Source organism: Lissotriton vulgaris, chromosome 9 (assembly GCF_964263255.1).
Source record: "Lissotriton vulgaris chromosome 9, aLisVul1.2, whole genome shotgun sequence".
NCBI classification, from domain to species: Eukaryota; Metazoa; Chordata; class Amphibia; order Caudata; family Salamandridae; genus Lissotriton; species Lissotriton vulgaris.
In genome coordinates this window covers 665,872,471-665,893,602 of record NC_141697.1, presented here as the reverse complement: position 1 = coordinate 665,893,602, position 21,132 = coordinate 665,872,471, and the positions used below count along the sequence as shown (strand labels likewise).

General features: G+C 44.0%; 1 protein-coding gene across 6 annotated transcripts in view; it reads right to left on the bottom strand.

Moving 5' to 3' along the window:
• PPP1R13L (protein phosphatase 1 regulatory subunit 13 like) overlaps positions 1-21,132 on the bottom strand; it is a 753,157-nt gene that overhangs the window by 7,168 nt on the left and 724,857 nt on the right. For all 6 annotated transcript variants that reach the window (XM_086938376.1, XM_086938373.1, XM_086938374.1 and 3 more), the window contains 3 exons: positions 2,909-3,042; positions 2,240-2,406; positions 1,388-1,587 (listed from right to left, as the gene is read on the bottom strand). In XM_086938376.1, the coding sequence (XP_086794502.1) occupies positions 1,388-1,587; positions 2,240-2,406; positions 2,909-3,042 (501 nt within the window). The remainder of the gene's footprint in view (positions 1-1,387; positions 1,588-2,239; positions 2,407-2,908; positions 3,043-21,132) is intronic.

The window sequence follows — 21,132 nt, the reverse complement described above, 5'->3', positions numbered from 1 at the left end:
CATCCAATTGTGAGGCTGTATGAAAAAACAGTTGAGGTGGTAAATCATTTTTTTGAAGACGTGGAGGAGAAATCCGTCTTGTAGGGACAAACCAAGCACAGCTTAATATTTTGACATTTAATGCACTCACAGTAGTTTGAGCAGGTGATTCTGCCGTGTCTCTAAACAGGTTTTGGCCCCATTAGGGCCAAACTTTGATATTGGATATGGTGATAATGAAAGGTTGTAATCCCTGTGCCCCTGAGCAGGCCCAGACGGTATACATACACCCGTTTTTTCTGAAGTTGCATTGTCTGCAACAAATACAATTACTCGGGAAACGTATGATTTAGAAGATATGCTGCAGACGGCACAGTGTGGTGGTTGCCTCTTTGTGTTTCCTAGCTATGCTGCCTACAAGGCCATGTACTTAAACCCAGATTTCTAAGTTATTGTATGTGGTGTAGAGTGCAATGTCAGCAAAATTGGTATACATATGCTTTCAGATCCTGAACATGGAAGCTCAAGGTGTTAATGATACGGCCAAAGACCATTCTGTGTTGATATTGCTGCTCCTAGTCACAAGCTTCTTAGACCCCATCAGGGTGTAAGTCTACGAATAGAAGTGTTAGGTGAAGCACTTTGTGGTCCACACACATACATCTTGATGGTGTTTTTTTTCTAATGGCCCAATACCTTGCTCAGAGTTCAGCTGTGGGTGTGCTCGCCACCACTCACCAGATTGCGGAGAACAGAGGAGTTAAAGTTAGATGAGACTTCGAAACGTCAGGGACGCGAAATAGAATCAGTTCCATAGGCTCACTGGCTTGGGGAACCGTTACAAGGGCTTGTGGGGTGATTTAACTTGGCTCCAAGTGGGACATAGCAGATCTTCTATCATATTAAAATGCTTAATACATAGCCTGCACTTAAGCAAGAGGGCACCAAATCAGTATAAGCACGGACAAAATATGTGCTTTCGATTTACAATGAAAAGCAAATATTCCCTTTAGTAGGATTGTATCAGTTGTAACTGAAAAGCAGAAATACTAGCTATAAACATCATCCCATGCACACTGATGGCATAGGTATGCCCCTTATTCTGCATTCCATCTCACATTTGAGTGCTACCACTATTCTTGCCCCTCACTCTTCATAAGATGCACAAACTAGGACTGTATCTGATGGAGGCTTCTTAGATTAACCATGACTGTGAGCTACCTGCAGTTTATAACAATGACAGAAGGCTCTTCACTCAAGACATATAACACTAGCTCCATAAACTTCACCTCCAGTTCTCCTACGTGGATGCCCCATCAAATCAACTCTCCAGCCTTAGCCCAGGGTTACTTTCTATTCACAAATCTATCACATAGGGTACATTACTAATAATCTTTAAGATTCTTACCCCGAAGTAGTTTTTGGGAATGTATCCTTCCCGCCCGTACAGAGATGCCCACCACCATTCAGGTTCATCTTGTTCATCACGGCGGAGGATGGTGACCGTATCACCCTGGCGGAAGGACAATTCATCTCTTTCTTCTGTGATGTGATCCCACAGTGCATATACAATTCCATTATTCACCAGCCCCATGTTCTGTTCCACTTCTAGGAAGAATAGAAACATTTAAAAGAGTTAACACAACGTCAAAGGATAAACTTGCCTTACTTGGTGAGAATGAAAAGTCAGGAAGGTAGGGGGGCCGAATAGGAAAGCCATGAATTAAACAGAGTAACAAAAGAAACAATAAGAGCAGCTGGGAGGTGATTTGTGGTAGAAATAACAAACAACAAAGTAATGGAAGGAATGCTTAAACAATTCTCAGCCACGAGTGACTGCATGGGACACATTCCAGTGCATAATTTTTCATCCACTGAAACACTACACAATGGCCAGGCTGCATAAACTCTGTCTAACCTGCTCCAACTGGAACTAGTGAGCCCTGACTGAACAGCCAAGTGCGCCTGGGACAGACACACAAGCAAGCCCAGCCAGCTTTTGGCCTACTTATGCCTCATTGGTGAGGTGCAGCTTGAGTCCTATGGCAAAGGGTGCCCACTACCCATGCCTGCGCCTTACACCCATCACTTAGATTGGGTTTCTTTGTGGATACAGGAACCTGATGTCATTTCAAAAGAACATAAATGTGCACTACAAAGGCAAAAAAGCACCCACGTGAATGATTTGGGTGCACCAGAGCCCCAACACACCCAGTTTCGCCAGACTTCTGAATGAAGTTCTCTTTCTCCATTCTCCTACCTGACAAATATGAGCTGCACTCTTTATATCCGTCTCGGTAAGGGTCACACTTCTCGACTGGCATCGTACCATCACTGAACGTCATAGCAAATATGGCGGCGCCATGTTTCACTAATGCCATGCAAATATTAGTGTCATTACAGGAGGCTGCACAGTGCAAGGGGGTCCTAGAACAGAAGTAAGAGAAGAAAATGATGGTTAAAAAGTGAGGAAAGACAACTTCAAAAAATACGCTCCTTTCATGGCTTGCCTAGGACTTTATATATGGTAAGCAAAAGGAACCTGCTCTGTAGTAAGAACCCCACACAACTATAAGTTCTTCACTTGTGATCATAAGGAGGCGTAAAGTTGAGAGAGGAATGAGAGCCACTCCAAGGACCGAGCTACTAAACTACAAAACCCAAACCTGAAACGGGTAAAAGGGCTCCTGGAATTATTCTTGCATATGGTTTGGTGGAGTTAAGGAACTCGTTGGAATTCTTTTTATTGCCTAGAGATGTTACATGTGACAAAAAAACTTTTGCTAAACTAATAGCCATAGCAGAAGAAGAAGGGGTCAAGGAGAACTCTGGAATATAGATTGGCAGGAGGACAATGACCATGATGGGACATACTAATCCTTGACGGGAATGCAGGGTGTATAAGGAAACCTATAATGCAGTTGCTCACCATCCATGGCTGTCTGGAGAGTTCACATTCACTCCAATGTCAATTAGGAAATCCACAATTTCATAGTTGGCGCCACAGATGGCATTGTGTAGAGCTGTGATACCCTCGTCATTGGCCTGGCTGGGGTCATTCATCTGGGGGATAAGAAGAGGGGGAAAGTGGTTAAATACTGATTTCATACTTTTTCATCAAAGCTTAATGTGATTTGTTCATTGGAACCCCGTTTTGCAGTTTCAGAAAACCACAACTTCAGAAGTAATATTATATACCCCAAGCATATCATAATGTTTCCTCAATCCAAGTGTCTTCCTTCCTAAAAAATTGTTCATGTTGGTGAGGTCTGTCCATAGGACCAATGTCCCTTTCCTACGTCTTTCGTCTTTGTACGTATGAAAATCTTGCATGGGTGGGAATCTGGCCCATCATGGCCGTTTTCACTTTTTCTTGATGCCCTGTTAATCCCCCAGTGGAACTTGACCAATAATTTTCGCTTACTTTCAGCAACAGAATTTTGAATTGTATTTGCCAGTTGGTGCATCCCAGTGGTATCGCCAAGCATAGTACAGGGTAACTACTGTATCTTCATGGCAGATAATGGAGAGGCTGATGTTATATTTAATGGTAATGTGAATGTTCATGTACACAAGGAGGAAAGGAAGATAGCTGAAAGCCCTCCCCATCACAATTGATTTAGTGCCGCCATTTCTGCCCTCTTCACCCTCATAATGTGTGTGCGAGTACCATGTTACACAAATGTGTGACACCGAAACTGTTCATAGTATGAACGATGTCATATGGGCTATAGGGTGAGTGCCTGCAGAACTCTGGTTCCCCACAGGACAAGCTGCCTTTGTCCTGTGTGGAAGAGACATCTTGCATGCACAAAGAACTCTGTAGAGGTATGGGCTTCGCATATGCCCAACTTCTTCCCCAACTGTCAACTTCTGTTTACCAGTACATGTCTCCTCGCCCCTTTGTGTTGTGCTGTGTGATACTTTGTAACCAAGTGGCTGGCTTGGTGCAATATGCAGTGCCTACCATAGGAAGAGAATTTCTTAGTACAGCTTTCCAGTAGTTGTACGTTGTCTGCCCCAACCTGGAGAAATGTTTGCCAAAGACAGGGCACCTTTTCTCTTCTGTTAATTGGAGGCCAGTAACAGGTCATACCGCCTCTTCTGTGGAGAGGAGCAGGCCACGAGGACATCGAACAATGTCCAATTGATGGAAGCATTTGCAGATGCTGGCTTGAGTGAAGGAGTGGCCACGAGTAACAAGGCGCTCGCAACCCAGCTGGAAGGACTTAACCAAAAGGTATATGCGTGGCAAGACTTTTGAGGATCCCCAGAAAGTTTCAAAGGACTTGATGTCACAAGAGGGCTTCAATGGCTATGCCCGGACAGGAAGGTGTCCTTTCACTGCAAAGGAGGTACACAAAATATAAAACCTCCTGTTTCAGCCGCCACTCCGTTGCACTGCAAGCTCCCTGTGTATCAGCAGCGCGTCTGAAAGTATTGCTTGAACCCTTGCAGCCACAGCGCATAATTCCCATTATTTTGAGGGAGCAGGGTTGGTGCCTGGACCAGGTAGGGTGCCATTTTTGGTCACTTGATAGTTGTCCGTTTTTCATCCTTATACTCTTATTAAGTGCAAAGCAAGACTTTCCGGCAGCACGTTCTTCTATGAACATACACGTAACACGTTTTTAAGAGCCACTAATGGTGTTTCCAACTCCAGTGCAAGCTCTGCGAGTTTCAGAATGGCTTGAATCTCCATAGCATCTAATCTGGTTTTCTAGTACATCTCCGATTATGGATTTAAAACGGAGTCAAACCAGGACAGACTTGTCACCCATTAAAACATGCATTGACAAAGCCTAGAACTCTTGCTATTTCATCTGTAAAGTTGCAACACTTGCTGCCAGGGCCAGCATTTTTTTTCTCTTATTAACATTTATGCATTACAGTATACATTAGAAACCTAGGATATTCACATTTCAAAGAGTTCAATGAACATTAGCATACACCTGCCTGTTTGTTCTATTTTGGGGAGTTCACCGCTCAGAGTATCGGCAGAGTACGTGTAATGGCAGGGCAGGGCCGACTCGCGCTACAATAGTGATATAGTCCAGGGGTGTATTCTCCTATTACCCTCTAGCCTTAAGTTTCAGGGAGCGCGTGTTGTGTTTGTTTTTTAGCTGTTTTCCCATGCGGGGAGGGGAGGGGGAAGATTACATGCATTCTGAGTGTGTATGTTCCGAGTTTGGTATTGCCTGGCTCATCTGATCTAATCGCTGGAGGTGAGGAGCTTCACAGTATCACTAGTCTCCTCCGGATTTGTAAGCAGGTATGCATGCAGTGGGTCCTAAATATCTCTTGGCCTCGACGCCTTGTGCAGTAGTTCTGCATATATCAATGTCTGTTCTTGCCATAGGAGGAGATCTCATATCCAAACTTCAAATTTGGGCGCCATCCCTCTGCACACCACCCTTCGCTTAGCTAATAAAAGGCTCAGTGCCTTGAATATTCGGTATGCCGAGGGTATATAGATCTCTCCTTTGGCTCGGGCATTGTCCCGACAGCCTGGAAAGAGGCTGTGGTGCTTCCGCTTAAAAAAAACTAATATCAGCGCAGAGCAATTGGACAATCTGCGCCCAATTTCCCTTCTCCCCTACTTCGCTAAAATCGCAGAGAAAGTAGCCAATGTGCAACTGACGGAGCACTTTGAAACTGGTAAAATACTCCACCCCACCCAATCTGGCTTTCCGGCGTCCTACTCCACCGAATCCGCCTTGCTCCCATCAACTGAAATCATACGGAAGCTGGTGGATTAAGGTTAGACAGCAGCACTTATCCTTCTGGATTTAAGTGCTGCCTTTGACACTGTAGCACATCACACCTTGCTGCAGTGTCTAAAAAAGGGGGAGTGGTAGGCGGAGCTCTGGAATGGTTGGCGTCGTTCCTCCAGAATCGTAGCTTCCAAGTAGCTCAAGGATCTCACTGGTGCCACAGGGGTCCAGCTTGAGCCCCACCCTTTTCAATCTCTATGTAACTCCTGTGGCAGAGATTACGGAAAGGTTCGGGTGCAAGTGGTATCCTATGCGGATGATACCCAACTTGTTGTATCTCTCACTCAATCCAATGAGGCAGCAGCCACTAATTACTCAACGTGCCTCCAGGAAGTAGCGGCCTGGATGGCTAACAACTGTTTAAAATTAAACAGAAGTAAGACGGAAGTGCTAAGTGTGGGGAAAGCACCGTCTGTGTGGACATCGGCATGGTGGCCGCAGTAGCTGGGGCCTCAACCTTCTCCCAGTGAACAAGTTAGAAATCTGGGTATCTGGCTAGACAATAAAATCTCCTTTGAATATCACACAAGGCTCGTGGCAGGACAGTGCTTTGGTATTCTGAGAACTTTGCGAAAGACCCTTGATTTACTCCCAATATCGGCCAGAAAAACCCTGGTCCATGCCCTTATTACATCGAGGCTGGACTATGGGAATGCCCTATACCTGGGAGCTAATGGCAGATGTATCACTCGGCTTCAGCGTGTACAAAATGCGGCTGTCTGGATGGTCTTGATGTTGCCCAAAAGAGCGCCATCCAAGAAAGCCCTTGAATCATTACATTGGCTCCCGATCAAAGAACGGGTGGTCTTTAAAACCCTGCTGATTAGTCACCGTATTATGCAGGGGAAAGGGACGAATATCTTCTTGACCTGCTGACCCATTATGTACCGGTGCGCCAATTAAGATCTACTGGGACATGGATGGTTAAGGTCCCCAAGATCAGAAGAGCCCGGATGGGGGGACGCTCTTTCAGGGTCCAGGCAGCTCAACACTGGAACAGACTCCCAACAAGAATGCGACTGGAGACCTCTGAACAAATGTTTCGGAAACAATTGAAAACCCATCTCTTCGCCTCAGGTTAGAGGGGGAGGGAAACTGTTTGAGGCTTAGAGAGGGACCTGTCCACCCAACTGTTTACTAGCCGCACCATAGCGCGGGGAAACACTGGCTCTAGTGTAACCAGGCACTCTATAAGTGTTATTTTTATTATTATGACATCTCCCTTCATGATATATAAACAAGCTGCTATGCTGACTGTATTTGTATTATGCATTTGCCTGCTTGTTGTGGCACGTATTCTGCATGCTTGGGCATGTTAGTTAAAATAAATATTTTAAACAGTTACGTGTCTCTGTCAGATCTTATTGTGGTACAAGAGTGCGAGTGAAAGTGTGTGTCTTGCAACCATGAGTCCTGAGAGATACTGGAGTGTTGTGTTCTTGGGTGTCTAATCACTTGTTTCTCTGTGAGTGAGTAGGAGGGCATGTGAGACACCATAGCTAGTTGGTGCTGGGCTCAAGGGTACTGAGGTTGTAGGATGACTTAGTCCCTGTGCACTAAGGTCCCATAATCATACATATAGTTCTGTTCTTGGGCAGAATCCCTGCAACATGGTGCTGCCTACGTTTGGGCCTGTACTTATTCAGTAGATCCCTGAGTAGCGCTTGTGCTTGTCCATGATACCCTCACCAGTCACAGGAGATGTCCGATGGTGAAGGGCCTTAGCCTCCTATATTTGTATATTTATAAGTTCTTTAAGCTTTCAGTTTAAAAGGTTTCTATACCCTATTTTGCACTACTGTTTTTCTTATTTCTTTTTCCCATTTCTGATATCGCACAACTGGTCGCTATTGCGCCACATAACTGCGCTGCGGTTCCCGCTTACTCAACTCAACACGAAGTCCCCAAGGCAGGAGATACCGTCATTTTTGTTGTTGAGGCAGACCCGGTTTACCGCTTCGACGTTTTTTATTCTTGGGTTAAATTGCCCACGGTAGATGGGAATGATAATTTGTTCCATGAATATACGAGAGCTGCTCCTACGGGGGGCTTATCATCCATATGCATTGATTGAAGTTCAGTTGATGTCCTTGGAACATACCATTTGGTTTAATGATGCCCTTCCTCACCCTGTATCTGTTGTTCGTATCGGCCCTTATCTAACGATGGGGCCACTTGCCCGGCTTTGGCTAGTTTTACACCGCATCCAAATTACCTTAATCTTACTGTTGCAGGGCTACGTCTGTTATATACACAGTTGATTCACATTCACAGAAGTGTCATAGAGTTTATGGCACTTGCACTTCATGCCGCTCCAGCTGGAGCTACTCCTCCAGCACCGGGACATGCCGGTCGTCTTGTCATTAGTCCCACCATAATCAACTCAGTGATGGGCAAGCACCCTCCGAATCACAATGACTTGCCATTTTGGCTTGAACAAAAGTTTGAGCAACTCAAGGCTGTTTTTTCCACATAAGACTCCTGTTGAGAAATACAGTATCCTTACCTTGAGTTTACCTAGTGGTCTGATTCTTTCTTTAGCTGACTGCACCACCTGGGGACAATGTTTGCTTCAGTGTATACACTTTGCTTTGGCACCCCCTCCATGACCGCTCTACCGAGTGTTCTGTAGAAGGTCCACGATGAACACAGGGCCGGTCCAGCCCTGGATTTGGGGTTGAAGTAAGGGGGCATGTTCCCTATTGTCTTCGATATGATTCTGGCTAACATTAAGGGGGAAGCAGTTTGCTTACAGGTGTGCCAACGCCTGTCGGCGGTGGCGGACGTGGATCGGCAGCGGTAGTTGGCGATTATTGTTGCTGATGTATATACATCTTTGGGACGCAATAGTTTAGGAATACGACCATTTACACAGTCACAGAGTAAACCCCCTCCCAAAAAGGAGGGTTGTCTAGTCTTTCCTAGAAAGGCTTGAAACAAGAATTATTGGCAGTAACAACAGAAAGAACCTGGTTCGCATGCTGGTTTGCCTCCACCTTACGCCTCAGAACGTAGATACGATTCGGATGGCCGCTCTAAAATTAAGACACCAGAGAAGTTTCAGTTTCCTGATACTCGTTCTCCTCGTTCCTTTCAGGAATCATTGGATTAACAATTCGGAGGAGGAGGGTGACAGACATGACGAGACCTGCAGTGCCAGTTTGACGTAAAAGTCAAGCAGGAGGAACCACCTCAATATCGAGCCCCTTTTCAGAAGAAAAAAGTTGACGCTTTGACTGCAAAGTATGCCTCAGATGGTGAGAACCCTGCTCCTCGACATGAGTTGGGCGGTTACCCTCCTCGACAGTGCAGCAGAGGTTACCATAGTGCGACGGACACTTCACCAGCGTCTGGAGGCGAAAGCAACTGACACTTTCATTACCGTAGAAACAGCTGACACTCGTGTTTGCCCCCCTTCCCCCATATGCTTCATGAAATAGGCCTCCAAATTGAAGGTGATATTAAACGCACTATTAAGGCAGTCTTTTAGGATAACCTCACATCATCTTATGATATTTTGTTGGCGGAGGTTGATTGACCTCCCACGTTCATTCTTGCTTCCTCTAGAGGGGTGGATGTTATTCTCCCAATATGTCCCAGAAGAGGCTAAACATACTTATGCTTCCGAATGGGCACTGACCCTGGCTCATGAATTATATAACGCAATCAGGTGGGTTTGGACATAGATTATCCAGAGCATGTAATTCCATTGCAATGTGTAGCCGGCGTAACCCGCTTGCTCTGCTGCTAGCGTGATTACCTCACTCCTCCCCCTATCATCCTCTTACAGGCTCGGCCCTACGATGCTGTCGTCAAGGAACGTCAAAATGCTGTGAGTTTCCTGAATGGCGGCAGTCATTAAAATTATCGATTTAAGGCTTCCAGGACGTATTGGGCTGACGTCTAACTAATAAAAAGAATTATTCCGGGGGAAAAACAACAGAAGACCTTGGATTTTGGCTGCTTTCTGACCCCCTGTATTACTCCCCAGCAAACCGAATGGACATTAAGACAGGAACAGAGGCAGAGATCAGAACTTGAAGGATCCTGACTGACGGGCTGCCCCTCTCATAGTGCCACAAAGGTGGTAAGTCCAGGTACTTTACACAATTTAACTGACTATTAAAGGGACATTGTGTGTCTTTGCAGGCCATATTGTAAAATATACTCAATTGGCAAGCAGTCACTAAACCACACTAAAACTGGACTTTAAATGCATTGGAGCCTCTGTCTAATGCCTTTAGAAAATGTCATGATTAAATGACAACACCTCAATAGTGCTCTATAAAGAGTATTTTGCAGTGGATTGGAAGGGCAGGGTCACCCCCAGGTTTCATACAGGTAGTAAAAAATCCCAGAGGGAGCTCATACTTCTGTGGAGTTTCTGGCAGTGAGTCGCTGGTTTGGGTCCCTTCTTTCTTCCCTCGACCTAGTGGAAACACCTTGGGGCTCGACATAATGGGAAAACATTTAAGAATCTCAAATATTTTGATCAATGTGGGAACCGTGGCAGGCCATAAAACGAAAGCACGCACAGCTCACTTGAAAGCAGCGTCTGTAGCAGCAAGAGACAAACTTAGCTTAAAATTAAGACTCAGTTCTGCAACAATCTCAAGCCCTTGGAGCTCTGAAGAAGATACACAGGAGTCCAGAAGGGAAGCAGTAACGGGAGACACAGCTATAGAGCGTATACTACAAGGGCGGCTAGATGAGGAAACAGGGTTTGAGGATTGCAAAATGACGCACCAGAAACTTCAATTGAAGGCAATGGAGCCTGTGAGGTCAATGAAGAGGAGCTGATCACAGGGGCAACCCAGGGGAGAAATTATTTTTTTCACAAATGGACGTGAATTTAAAAGACAACACCATCAGTCAGGCTAAACTATCCAATGGGTTGGGACTTTTCTCCCTAAAAATGTAATCCCAGAATTTTCAAGTGGCCTCAATATTACTAGAGCACATAGGGTACCGTCTCAGCCCTTTCCTAACTCAAAATTGCTGCAGACCATTTTAGTGAACTTTGCAGATTACCGGATTGGCGAATCAATCAATCAATCAATCAATCAATCAATCAATCAATCAATCAAAGCATTTATATAGCGGACTACTCACCCGGAGGGTCTCAAGGCGCTAGGGGAGGGAGGGGTCCGCTACTGCTCGAACAGCCAGGTCTTGAGCTGCTTCCTGAAGGCGAGGTGGTCCTGGGTCAGGCGGAGGTGGGTCGGGAGGGAGTTCCAAGTCTTGGCGGCCAGGTAGGAGAAGGACCTTCCTCCTGTGGTGGCTCTTTGGATGCGGGGGACGGCGGCGAGGGTGTGGCCGGTCGAACGAAGCTGGCGTGTGGGAGCGTAGAAGTTGAGGCGGCTGTTGAGGTATCCTGGGCCTTGGTTGTGTAGGGCTTTGTGTGCGTGAGAGAGGAGACGGAAGGTGATTCTCTTGTTGACCGGGAGCCAGTGCAGGTCTCTCAGGTGTCCGGAGATGTGGCTGCGACGGGGGATGTCCAGGATGAGTCGTGCTGAGGCGTTCTGAATCCGCTGGAGTCTCTACTGGAGTTTGGTGGTGGTTCCGGCGTAGAGGGAGTTGCCGTAGTCCAGACGGCTGGTGACGAGGGCCTGGGTGACCGTCTTCCTGGTCTCGGTGGGGATCCACCGGAAGATCTTACGTAGCATGCGCAGGATGTTGAAGCACGACAAGGAGACGGCGTTGACTTGTCTGGTCATGGAGAGGGAGAAGTCCAGGATGAAGCCCAGGTTGCGTGCGTGGTCTGTTGGTTTGGGTGCGCTGCCCAGGGCGGGGGGCCACCAGGAGTCGTCCCAGGCAGAGGGTGAAGATCCCAGGATAAGGACTTCCGTCTTGTCCGAATTCAGTTTCAGGCGGCTGTTCATCATCCACTTGGCTACGTCTGTCATCCCTTCGTGTAGGTTGGCTCTGGCGGTGGCGGGGTCGTTGGTGAGGGAGAGGATCAGCTGGGTGTCGTCGGCGTAGGAGATGATGTTGAGGTTGTGTTGGCGTGCGATGGCTGCGAGGGGGCTCATGTAGACGTTGAAGAGGGTTGGGCTGAGCGAGGAGCCTTGAGGAACGCCGCAGATGACTTCGGTAGCTTCTGATCTGAACGGGGGGAGGCGGACTCTGTGTCCTTCCGGCGAGGAACGAATGATCCATTCCAGTGCCTTCTCCTGGATTCGGACGATGCTGAGGCGCTGCACTAGGGTAGGGTGGCAGACAGTGTCGAAGGCCGCGGAGAGGTCTAGGAGGATGAGGTCCGCTGTTTCTCCGTTGTCGAGCAGGGCTCGAATGTCATCGGTGGCTGCGATCAGGGCGATCTCGGTGCTGTGGTTGGCCCGGAAGCCAGACTGCGAGAGGTCGAGGGATCCGTTCGTCTCGAGGAAGGCGGCCAGCTGCTTGTTGACGGTCTTCTCGATGACTTTTGCAGGAAACGGGAGCAGCGAGATGGGGCGGTAGTTCTTGAGGTCGGTGGGGTCGGCTGATGGCTTCTTTAGTAGAGCGCTGAGTTTGGCGTGCTTCCAGCTCTCCGGGAAGGTAGCGGTGTTGAAGGAGGTGTTGATGATGTCCCGTAGGTGGGGTGCGATGACAGCGTCGGCCTTTTTGAAGACGTGGTGAGGGCAGGGGTCGGTCGGAGATCCGGAGTGCATGGAGTTCATTCTGCGGATGGTGTCTTCGGTGTTGATCGGGGTCCAGGCGCGGAGGGTGGTGGTGGGGGGTGGTGGTTCAGTCGTGGCGTGCGTCGGTTGAGTGCTGAAGCTGTTGTGTATGTCCGCGATCTTGTTGTGGAAGTAGGAGGCGAGGGAGTTGCAGAGGTCTTGTGAGAACAGATACTCACGAAACAATCCAGAAGAAGTAATTTTGTACTGAAGGAGGATCAAGTTACCATATTTTCTCTGACATGTCAGCGGCTGTGGCGCATCGGCAAAATTAATTTGTTAAGCTCTTGTATTTATTCAAGGCCCAGGGTGCACAGGCTGAGATAGCACAAGCATCTAAGTTAAGGGTCTTAGTAAGAGGGAAATTTCATATGTTCGCAAACATCGATGAGGCCCAGTTGCAAGAATTTTCCACAGGGAAATAGATAATTAATAGTAACTAGAGTATAGCAACAGGATAAAACGGGGGGGGGGGGGGAGGAATGAATCACGCAGGGTGCAATACCATGACACTTGGAAGAAGGGCCAACCTGGGGGGTGAGGGGCATTTCAGGCAATTCCCCTTCCTTTGGGGGTGAGGGGGTGGGCACAGGTGGAGCGTGACATGGCAAAAGAGAAAAGAGCAGAATCATAGAGGGAAAGATACAACCCAGGGGAGAACTTTACCAGGCCACATTTGAGAAATAAATGAATTGTACCAATTTAGGAAAGCCATTAAAACTCATTTATTCCCTTAAATTCCGGATGTTTCTCTGTTCTCTGTTATGTTTTGTTCAGGATCAGCGCCGGGACGCCCCTTTGCTGGGGCAGCTGCGCGCTTTACAAATTCCCATAACATAACATAACATACAGGCAAGATATACATCAATGACAACACTTTAAACTCAAGCAGGAACTTTAGGGATAGGTTTTAAAATCCGTATAATTACAGTAAATGTAAATGGTATATCCAATAAGCAAAAACATGGTGGGCTAATAAGATGGCTAGCTTCAGTTTCACTACAAGTTCTGTTTTTGCAGGAAACTCCTCTTAAGACAAACACATCTAAGCCATTCATCCCTAAATCCTTGTCAGGCATATTTTTCTTCGGCTAGGGCTTCAATTAGGGGGGTAGCCATCTACTTGGGGCTAGGGTTAGAATAGGAGAATGTTCAAGTACAAGTAGACCCATATGGTAGATGGATATGGGTTATAGCCAGAGTAAATGGGAATACATTTAATTTTGTGAATTACTATGCACCTATTGTAGATGATCCCACACGTATTATGAAGATCAACGATATAGCTAGAGGGCCGATGGGCCCCATAATTTAGGGGGGGGGGGGTTTACATTTTATTCAAGACTAGGGAAAAGATACTTCGAATAAGACAAAGAAACAACTGAAGCCTAAGGCTAAAAAAGCAATAGACGTATTAAAACAAGATTATCAATTAATCGATCCATGGGAAAAGAATCATGGGAACATTTTGCAGTATAAGTACTATTCCCGTCAATATCAGTCGGCCTCTCGCATTGATTTCTTTCTTATTTCTCGCTCTCTGAACTTTCTTAACTCAGAAATATGGGTCAATTCGTTTTCAAATCATTTGCTGGTAAAAATTGAAATCGAATTAGATGTAGGAAAGAGGTAAAGATCCAGGTGGTAGATGGATCGACTCCTTTTAACAAACCAACAATGGATGGATAGCATGAGAAAATGTATAAAAGAATTACTTCAGGTTAAGAAGGGTACAGCAAAGCTCTTTTCTGTCTGGGGGGCTTTTATGGCCTCAGTACATGGGCAAATGATAGCTTTTATGGCTGCCAAACAAACATTAGAAGGTCAAGTATAGCTGAACTTCAGCAGGCAGTTTATACCTCTGTGCTGAAGGAAAAAAACAGCTCCCTGGGGAATAGAAATCTAGCAGAGAGGCAATTAAGTAAATCAAAACAGGAGTTAGGAGTTGTTTTATTATAGAATAAATAAATAGCTCACGGTCATTCCAGCAGAAAGTTTATGAGGAAAGTCAAATGATAGAAACATTTCTATCCTGGTTGACCAAGGAGAAGCAGGAAGACTCAGCAATTAATGAACTTCTGGAGCCAGCGGCGAGGACCTTAGTGTCCAAAAAGGATAAAATTGCTAAGATATTTCTAGATCATTATAATGAATAATACGCAACTAAATATAGAGTGTCGAAAGAAGAATTGCATCAATATTTCTACGATATAAACCTGCCACAGATATCAAGTATGCAGAAAAAAGAGATTACTGCAGATATTTCTGCAGCTGAAATTCACCAGGCCTTAGCATCAATATCAGGGGTAAGGGCCTGTGGCAACAGTGGCCTTCTGACAGAATTCTGCAATGTGTTTTCGGAAGAGTTAGCACCATTTTTGCTTGAGCTTTTTAACTATGTAAAGGCTGGAGGAGAGGTTCCAATAACTTTTAAAGAATCTTCCACTGTTAGTTTTGTTAAGAAGGGTAAAGATTCCCAGGGATGTCAATTCATACAGGCCAATTAGCCTTCTAAGTTCCAATTATACATTTTTTATGAAAATCTGGACATATAGATTTACTCCAGTTGCACAGTATGGGATACCTAAGGACCAAACAGGGTTTGCATCCGGTAGGTCAATGTCATCCAACACAGGATTCTTAGTTCAAGCACTTGACTTTTTTAATACTAATCAAACACCAGCTTTTAAAATGATGGTCGACGCAGAAAAGTCGTTTGATCTGGTGAATTGGGATGCTCTCTTCTATGGTCTTGAAAGGGTTGGGATTCCCCAGCAGATTATTATCATGTTACAGAATATATATCTCAAGGGGCCCAGGCACAGGTCTTTATAAATTGTAACTTAGCTGGTACGGTTGAGATAAACGAAGAAACTCAACAGAGGTATCTTCTTTCTCCCGTATTATTAAAAAATTTTTTTGAACCTTTGGATCCTCATTAACGTAGAGAATAAAACACCAATAGTAGGAATGCCAAAATTAAAACTATCCGCAGGCGACATTCTTTCGTATCTTAGACCTGAAAAACAGAATATTGAAATGATATTAAGAGAATTTGCACAGTTTTAATAGATTGGGGGGTATAAATCAATCACAAAAAGACAGAAATCCTGTTGCTTAAAGCTGCTAGTGATTTCTTCACAGATAATCTAAAGGTGCAAGCTCTCTCCTCTGATCCGATTCGATATTTGGGGAGATGTCACAAATAAATATATGGAAATGTATCAATAAATTATGAGGTCATGCTAAAAAACAAATTAGAGACCTACTTGATAAGTGGGCACTTCTTCCCACATCAACCGATCGTATTGCCCTTATAAAAATGTTGATTTTATTGGTATTATTTTTCCTTTTTACAGATGTTCCGATTAAAATCAACACAGCGTATTTCAAAGGGCTGGAAACAATCTTTCGACAGTTTATCTGGAACAAGAAGGCGCCATGGGTAAAATTTGCTGTACTTCAACTGGTATTAATTTTGGGGGGCTTGCACTCCCCCAAATCCGTACGTACTATGAAGCATTTTTTTTTAGATATAATTGTGCGTTTAATGGACAGGAAGGAATTCTTGGATACCTTCTTTTTGGGGACAAGATGATACAAGGAGCCGGGTCTCAGATTCAGTTTTTTATAAAAACAGCACAATTTCCTATAAGACTTTCGTATACGACTTCAGGCATTTTACTTGAAGGCTCATTCTGCAGGGTCAAAGTACCTGCAGCTTACTGAATGTAAAAGCTTAGGCCTCCAAATCCAGAATAACCATTTAAGATTTTGGGAAGCTAATGGCTATAAAAGAGCTGGGTCCTTTCATGATTGGAGAGAGATGCATTAATTGGAAGGAAATTCAAGCTAGGTGTGGAGACAGGTGCAAGCTCTTCTTTTTGGCTATCTTCAAATTACACATCTATTGAATAAGTACTGCCTTCCATCTAGCACAGGTGCTACTCCGGCTTTAGCTTTTCTTTTTTTAACAAAGCTAAGAGAGGTGGGAAATTGGTATTGATTATTACGGAGCCAAGGAGAATCCCTCTTGGTTAATAACTTTCTGGTTAGGATTAAACAAGAAATGCAATGTAGTTTTTCAGATCTTGAGTGGCAAGTTATCTCGCAATATGGCAGCAAAGCACTAAGAGCGGCAAATTTTAAAATAATGACTATCACACCGGATGGCATACTAAACTCCTAAAGCGCTCCATAAGATGCATCCAAAAGTCAAGAATAAATACTTTTGTTGTCAGCGATTGGATGAGGGAGGCTGGCTTCATGTTTATTTTACATGCCGGATGTTAAGATAGTTCTGGGTGAAAGTTTGTGCTGCGCTTAGCCTTGGCTTGCAGAGAAGATTGGATCCAGAGGCTGAAATAGCACTTTTTTGTTTAGTAAAGCAGAGACAAACTCAGCCAATGACTATAGGGGACGACATTTTTGTAGTAATTACTTCCCTGGTGGTAGGCACACCAATTCTCTAGAAATGGAGAACAACAAAAGTACCAACACATCTAGAATGGTATAAAAAAATTCTTTGATTAAGAAAATTGGAAGAAGCTTATGCGAAAAGTGTCGGAGCTGTTAAAAGATATACTTCTGTATGGAAGCATATGGATGAGATAGAAAGTCGCAAAGGGTAAACTTGTTAAAGTAGTTTTTAGGTTAATTTCTTTGAGCACAAATGCACTTTGTTCATGAAATAGCGCGGAGGTCAAGGGGAGAATATGAGTTGATGCACTTTATTAAGGCTTAGACCAAGCCGGGTAAATGATAGAGAAAATGCACTTTATCAGAGATAAATACACAGATAGCACTTTATATTGCATAAATATTTTTATTAGGCGTACTATAGAATATGAAAGAGGGATTTTCAGCGATTTTGCACGTTGCACCTTAGATAATGGAGAAATGGACAGCATTGTAAAAAGAGGATTCTAATATTCAAAATAATGGTGTCTAGTGTAAAATTAAGAATTTGAATGTTTTTTAAATATTTTTGTATAAGAATATTGGTCAATCTTTGTTTTTGTTCAATAAAAAATATAATAATTAAAAAAAAAATCCATTGCGTTCCACTCCGCAGGCCCAACAACAATACACAATTAAACGTGTTTGCTAAGGCGTCCGTTGGTGAAATTCTTACTCAGTTGAAATATCAGGGTGTAATTGAAACCTGTGTTTCCTTGATGAATAATCCTCTTTTCCCGATATTGAAACTTGATGGTTCCTATCGTATAGTTTTGGATTGCAGACATTTGAACAGTAATGTTCGTACCTTTGTGGTACAGAACACCCATAGCTCTACACTAGTTAACAACATTGTTTGAAAAAATATATAACAACTTAAATATTTCCAATGGATTTTCCAGTCACACTTGGCTCTTGAAAGCCATGACCTCACAGTATTCTGCGCGTTAGTCAATCAGAAAAGATATGTGAGATTGCCTATGGGATGTAAGTATAGCCCAGGTGTGTTTGCAGCAGGCATTGTGTTGGGTTTTCCATGAGATCGAACCTGATGCCTTATTGTACGTCGATGACATATACTTGATGGACGATTAATTAAATCTGCATCTTCAGTGTGTGGGCCACTTATCACACACTTTGCTGACTGATTACAAATTAAATGTTGCTAAATCACATATAGCCTTCTTGGCTGTACTTTTCCTTGGATATGAACTCAATAACGAAGGTAGGGGGTTGGCCCCCACTTTCTAAAGAAATGTGCTCATTGCAACCTCCATCTACTCTTACAAAATTGCAATCTTTGCTGGGTTTTTTAAATTTTAGGAGGACTTACATTCCTGATTATACCCAGTGTATCAAACCGCTTTACGCATTGATAGAACCTTCTTTTTCTTCTTAAAGGTTGGCTTCTGGAACATACCGCAATTTTACGATCTTTGCAGTCTGATCAGCATGCGACCCAGTTCTTGTTAACACAAGACAATACCATGAATTCGGGCATAAGGATTGTACCACTAGCGTTAGGTTTTACTTATGTGACTTTCAATGAAGCGGACACAGTCCCCATAGCTTATAAATCACATTTGTTTACTCCAGCAGAGTTGCATTTTTCTTCTACTGAAAACATTTTGACCGCTGTACAGATGGCGATTCTAAAAGAACGCTCTCTGGCTCAGGGAAAACGTATTTTCGTTGTCTCACCAGTGCCTGCTTTAAAAGCTGGAACAAAGGTGAGTGTTCCAAATTCTAAGGCTTTATATCAGCATTGGATATGACGGGCTCGTTCATTGACATCGGCTGATTTCAATTTTGTCTTTGACCCTTCTTTGCAGACACAGGAGTTTTTACAATATTAACATGTTCAACCTCCTCCATTGTCATTGCTTCCTCTTGATCAGTACTAATGCATTATTTACACAGATGGTTCTGCACAGCCAGCCATTGGTTCCAAGCATAATTATCCGTAACCTGCGCAGTAGTGGCAGGCACAATTGTTGATAGTGATTTTAAATCTTCTTTGGTGCACACACAATCCCTTGGAGATTGTACGGCTTAATTAGCCAAGTGAGGTGCTCTGGTTTTGGCTCTTGAGTTTGCTGATTTCGAAGTCCTGTCACTTGTAGTGTGCAATTTCTTTTACTGTGTACAATCCTTCAATGACAACTTGTTCTTCTGGTCACAATTTCGCTTTTGTAGCAACGTTTCTGGTGGTGTGGTTTATATCAGCAATCACGTAAATATGTTCTTTCTTGTGACATCTGAGAGTAAATTAAGCCTTCTATGGTATCCACCACATACTCAACTTTACATTTCAAATCAGCCATTTGTCTGCATTGATCTTGATCATTGCAGTCCTTTCACTTCTGACACTGTTTTTAAACATATCTTGGTTGCAGTGGATTTTTGTACTAGATTCTTTACACAACACAGTGCTGACGTTCGAACTGTTTTAAAAGATTTGTGTGTCTTTGAAGGAACATTTGCCTGTGGCACCTTTCATTCAGACCAAGGTCCGGCTTTTGCCTCTAAGGCTTACCAGGATGCGAAGAAGTCTTTGGGGGTGAAGGTGCAATTCTCATCTCCATATTAGCCAATCTTTAACAGCTAGAGTATTAGGTGCTGGGTGACTCATCTTTATGGAATTCAACGTGCACTTAATAATCTCCCTAGAAGATCTCTGGGTGGGTAGCCCCTATACAAATTGCTCTTTGGCATTAAAATATCTGTGCCAGACCTTGATGGTCTAGACGTTTTGGCGGCAGCTGCAACGTTTGACGTAGATAACCATTGTGCTATGTTACAGGATCTACAAAAAACTTGTGACACACTGGCGAAAGATCATTTACCCTCATCCACAGAAGCAGCGGTGCTGATTCCCGTTACTGGCTGGCTTCCTAAAATTGGAGATCTGGTCAGAGAGAAAATGGACAACAAAAAATAATTTTGTCCTTCACATCGTGCCCCAGTCCGAGTCCTTGGATTGAAGGGTACTGGTACTGTTATTTTGCCGCCGCTGGCTGGTCGCAGAGAGAATCTATTTCCATCAAACATGCCAAGTTACATCATATGGCCGACACTGAATAGTATGGCTACAAGCATTCCCAGGAGGGATGTTTCACTGCATCCAATGACTACTGTCTCCCCGACAACTCCACAACAACAGGAAGGGGAGATGGAGACTTCAATTGATTTGTTGCCTGTTTTACCTTCAACTTCAACCACTGTGAAAAAATGAATATGCCTCCCCAACAGGCGAAATTATAGTTGACATTCCTGGAATTGCAATCCATTAATCTTCCAATGAAGACCAACCCCCATTATTTAGTCTAGATTCCAGTGGTCACTATATAGACAGATATAACTTTTCTTCGGATTCATCTTCATAGTCTTCCTCTGAGGCAGATCCCCCAACACTTATTTGTGTTTTCATCTCCTGGTTTAAAAGCATATACCTCATTCCACCTTAGACATACATCTGGTTGGTACTTATGATGGTATTTCTCTACATGTGAATTGGTTTTCTTCCTACTAATAAATGGCCATTACTTGCCTGGATGCACTGCTTTAGACTTGGTAGGCGGAGTTCTGGCCCCACACACTTCATCCCATACAATGAAAAGGGATCAAGCCCTATTTAACATTTCAGCATTCCCAGTTGTTGATGGTATTGTTTGGGATAAAGCACCATTCGAAGTCTATAATCCAATGGAAACTTTACAGATTCCATGCATGTTCAGAGTTTCTTTAGGTGATGTCATTGTGCGAGGAATACACCTCGATGACTGGGATGTTACCGCTGTTTTCGGATTTAAAATATTACACTGCTTTTGAGATTGAAGATTAGTATTTAAATTCTGCAAATTATGCTGATCTATTCTGTTACCAACACTATGGCCGTCCTTCTTTACACAAATCCAACACTTTGAGACCACAATTTAATTATACACAATAGGAACATTGCCAGACACCATTCCAGTGGAGTTCACCGACACAGAAAAGTACATTTGTATATTTTTCATGTTACAATCTTACTGACCCGCTGTCATATTACTACAAATTGACTTCACATACATGCACAGTTCATGCTGACCCATACTAAATTGGTATATACTTCATCATTCATAACCGACTTATCTTTAAAAGGTTATGAGTATTGGAAGGACATGATTGATTTAAAATCAATATGGGGTACTAAAGATTGGCATGTGCAGGGAACTGAATCAAGACATCATGTGTGCTTAATACCATCTTAGCTGATATTT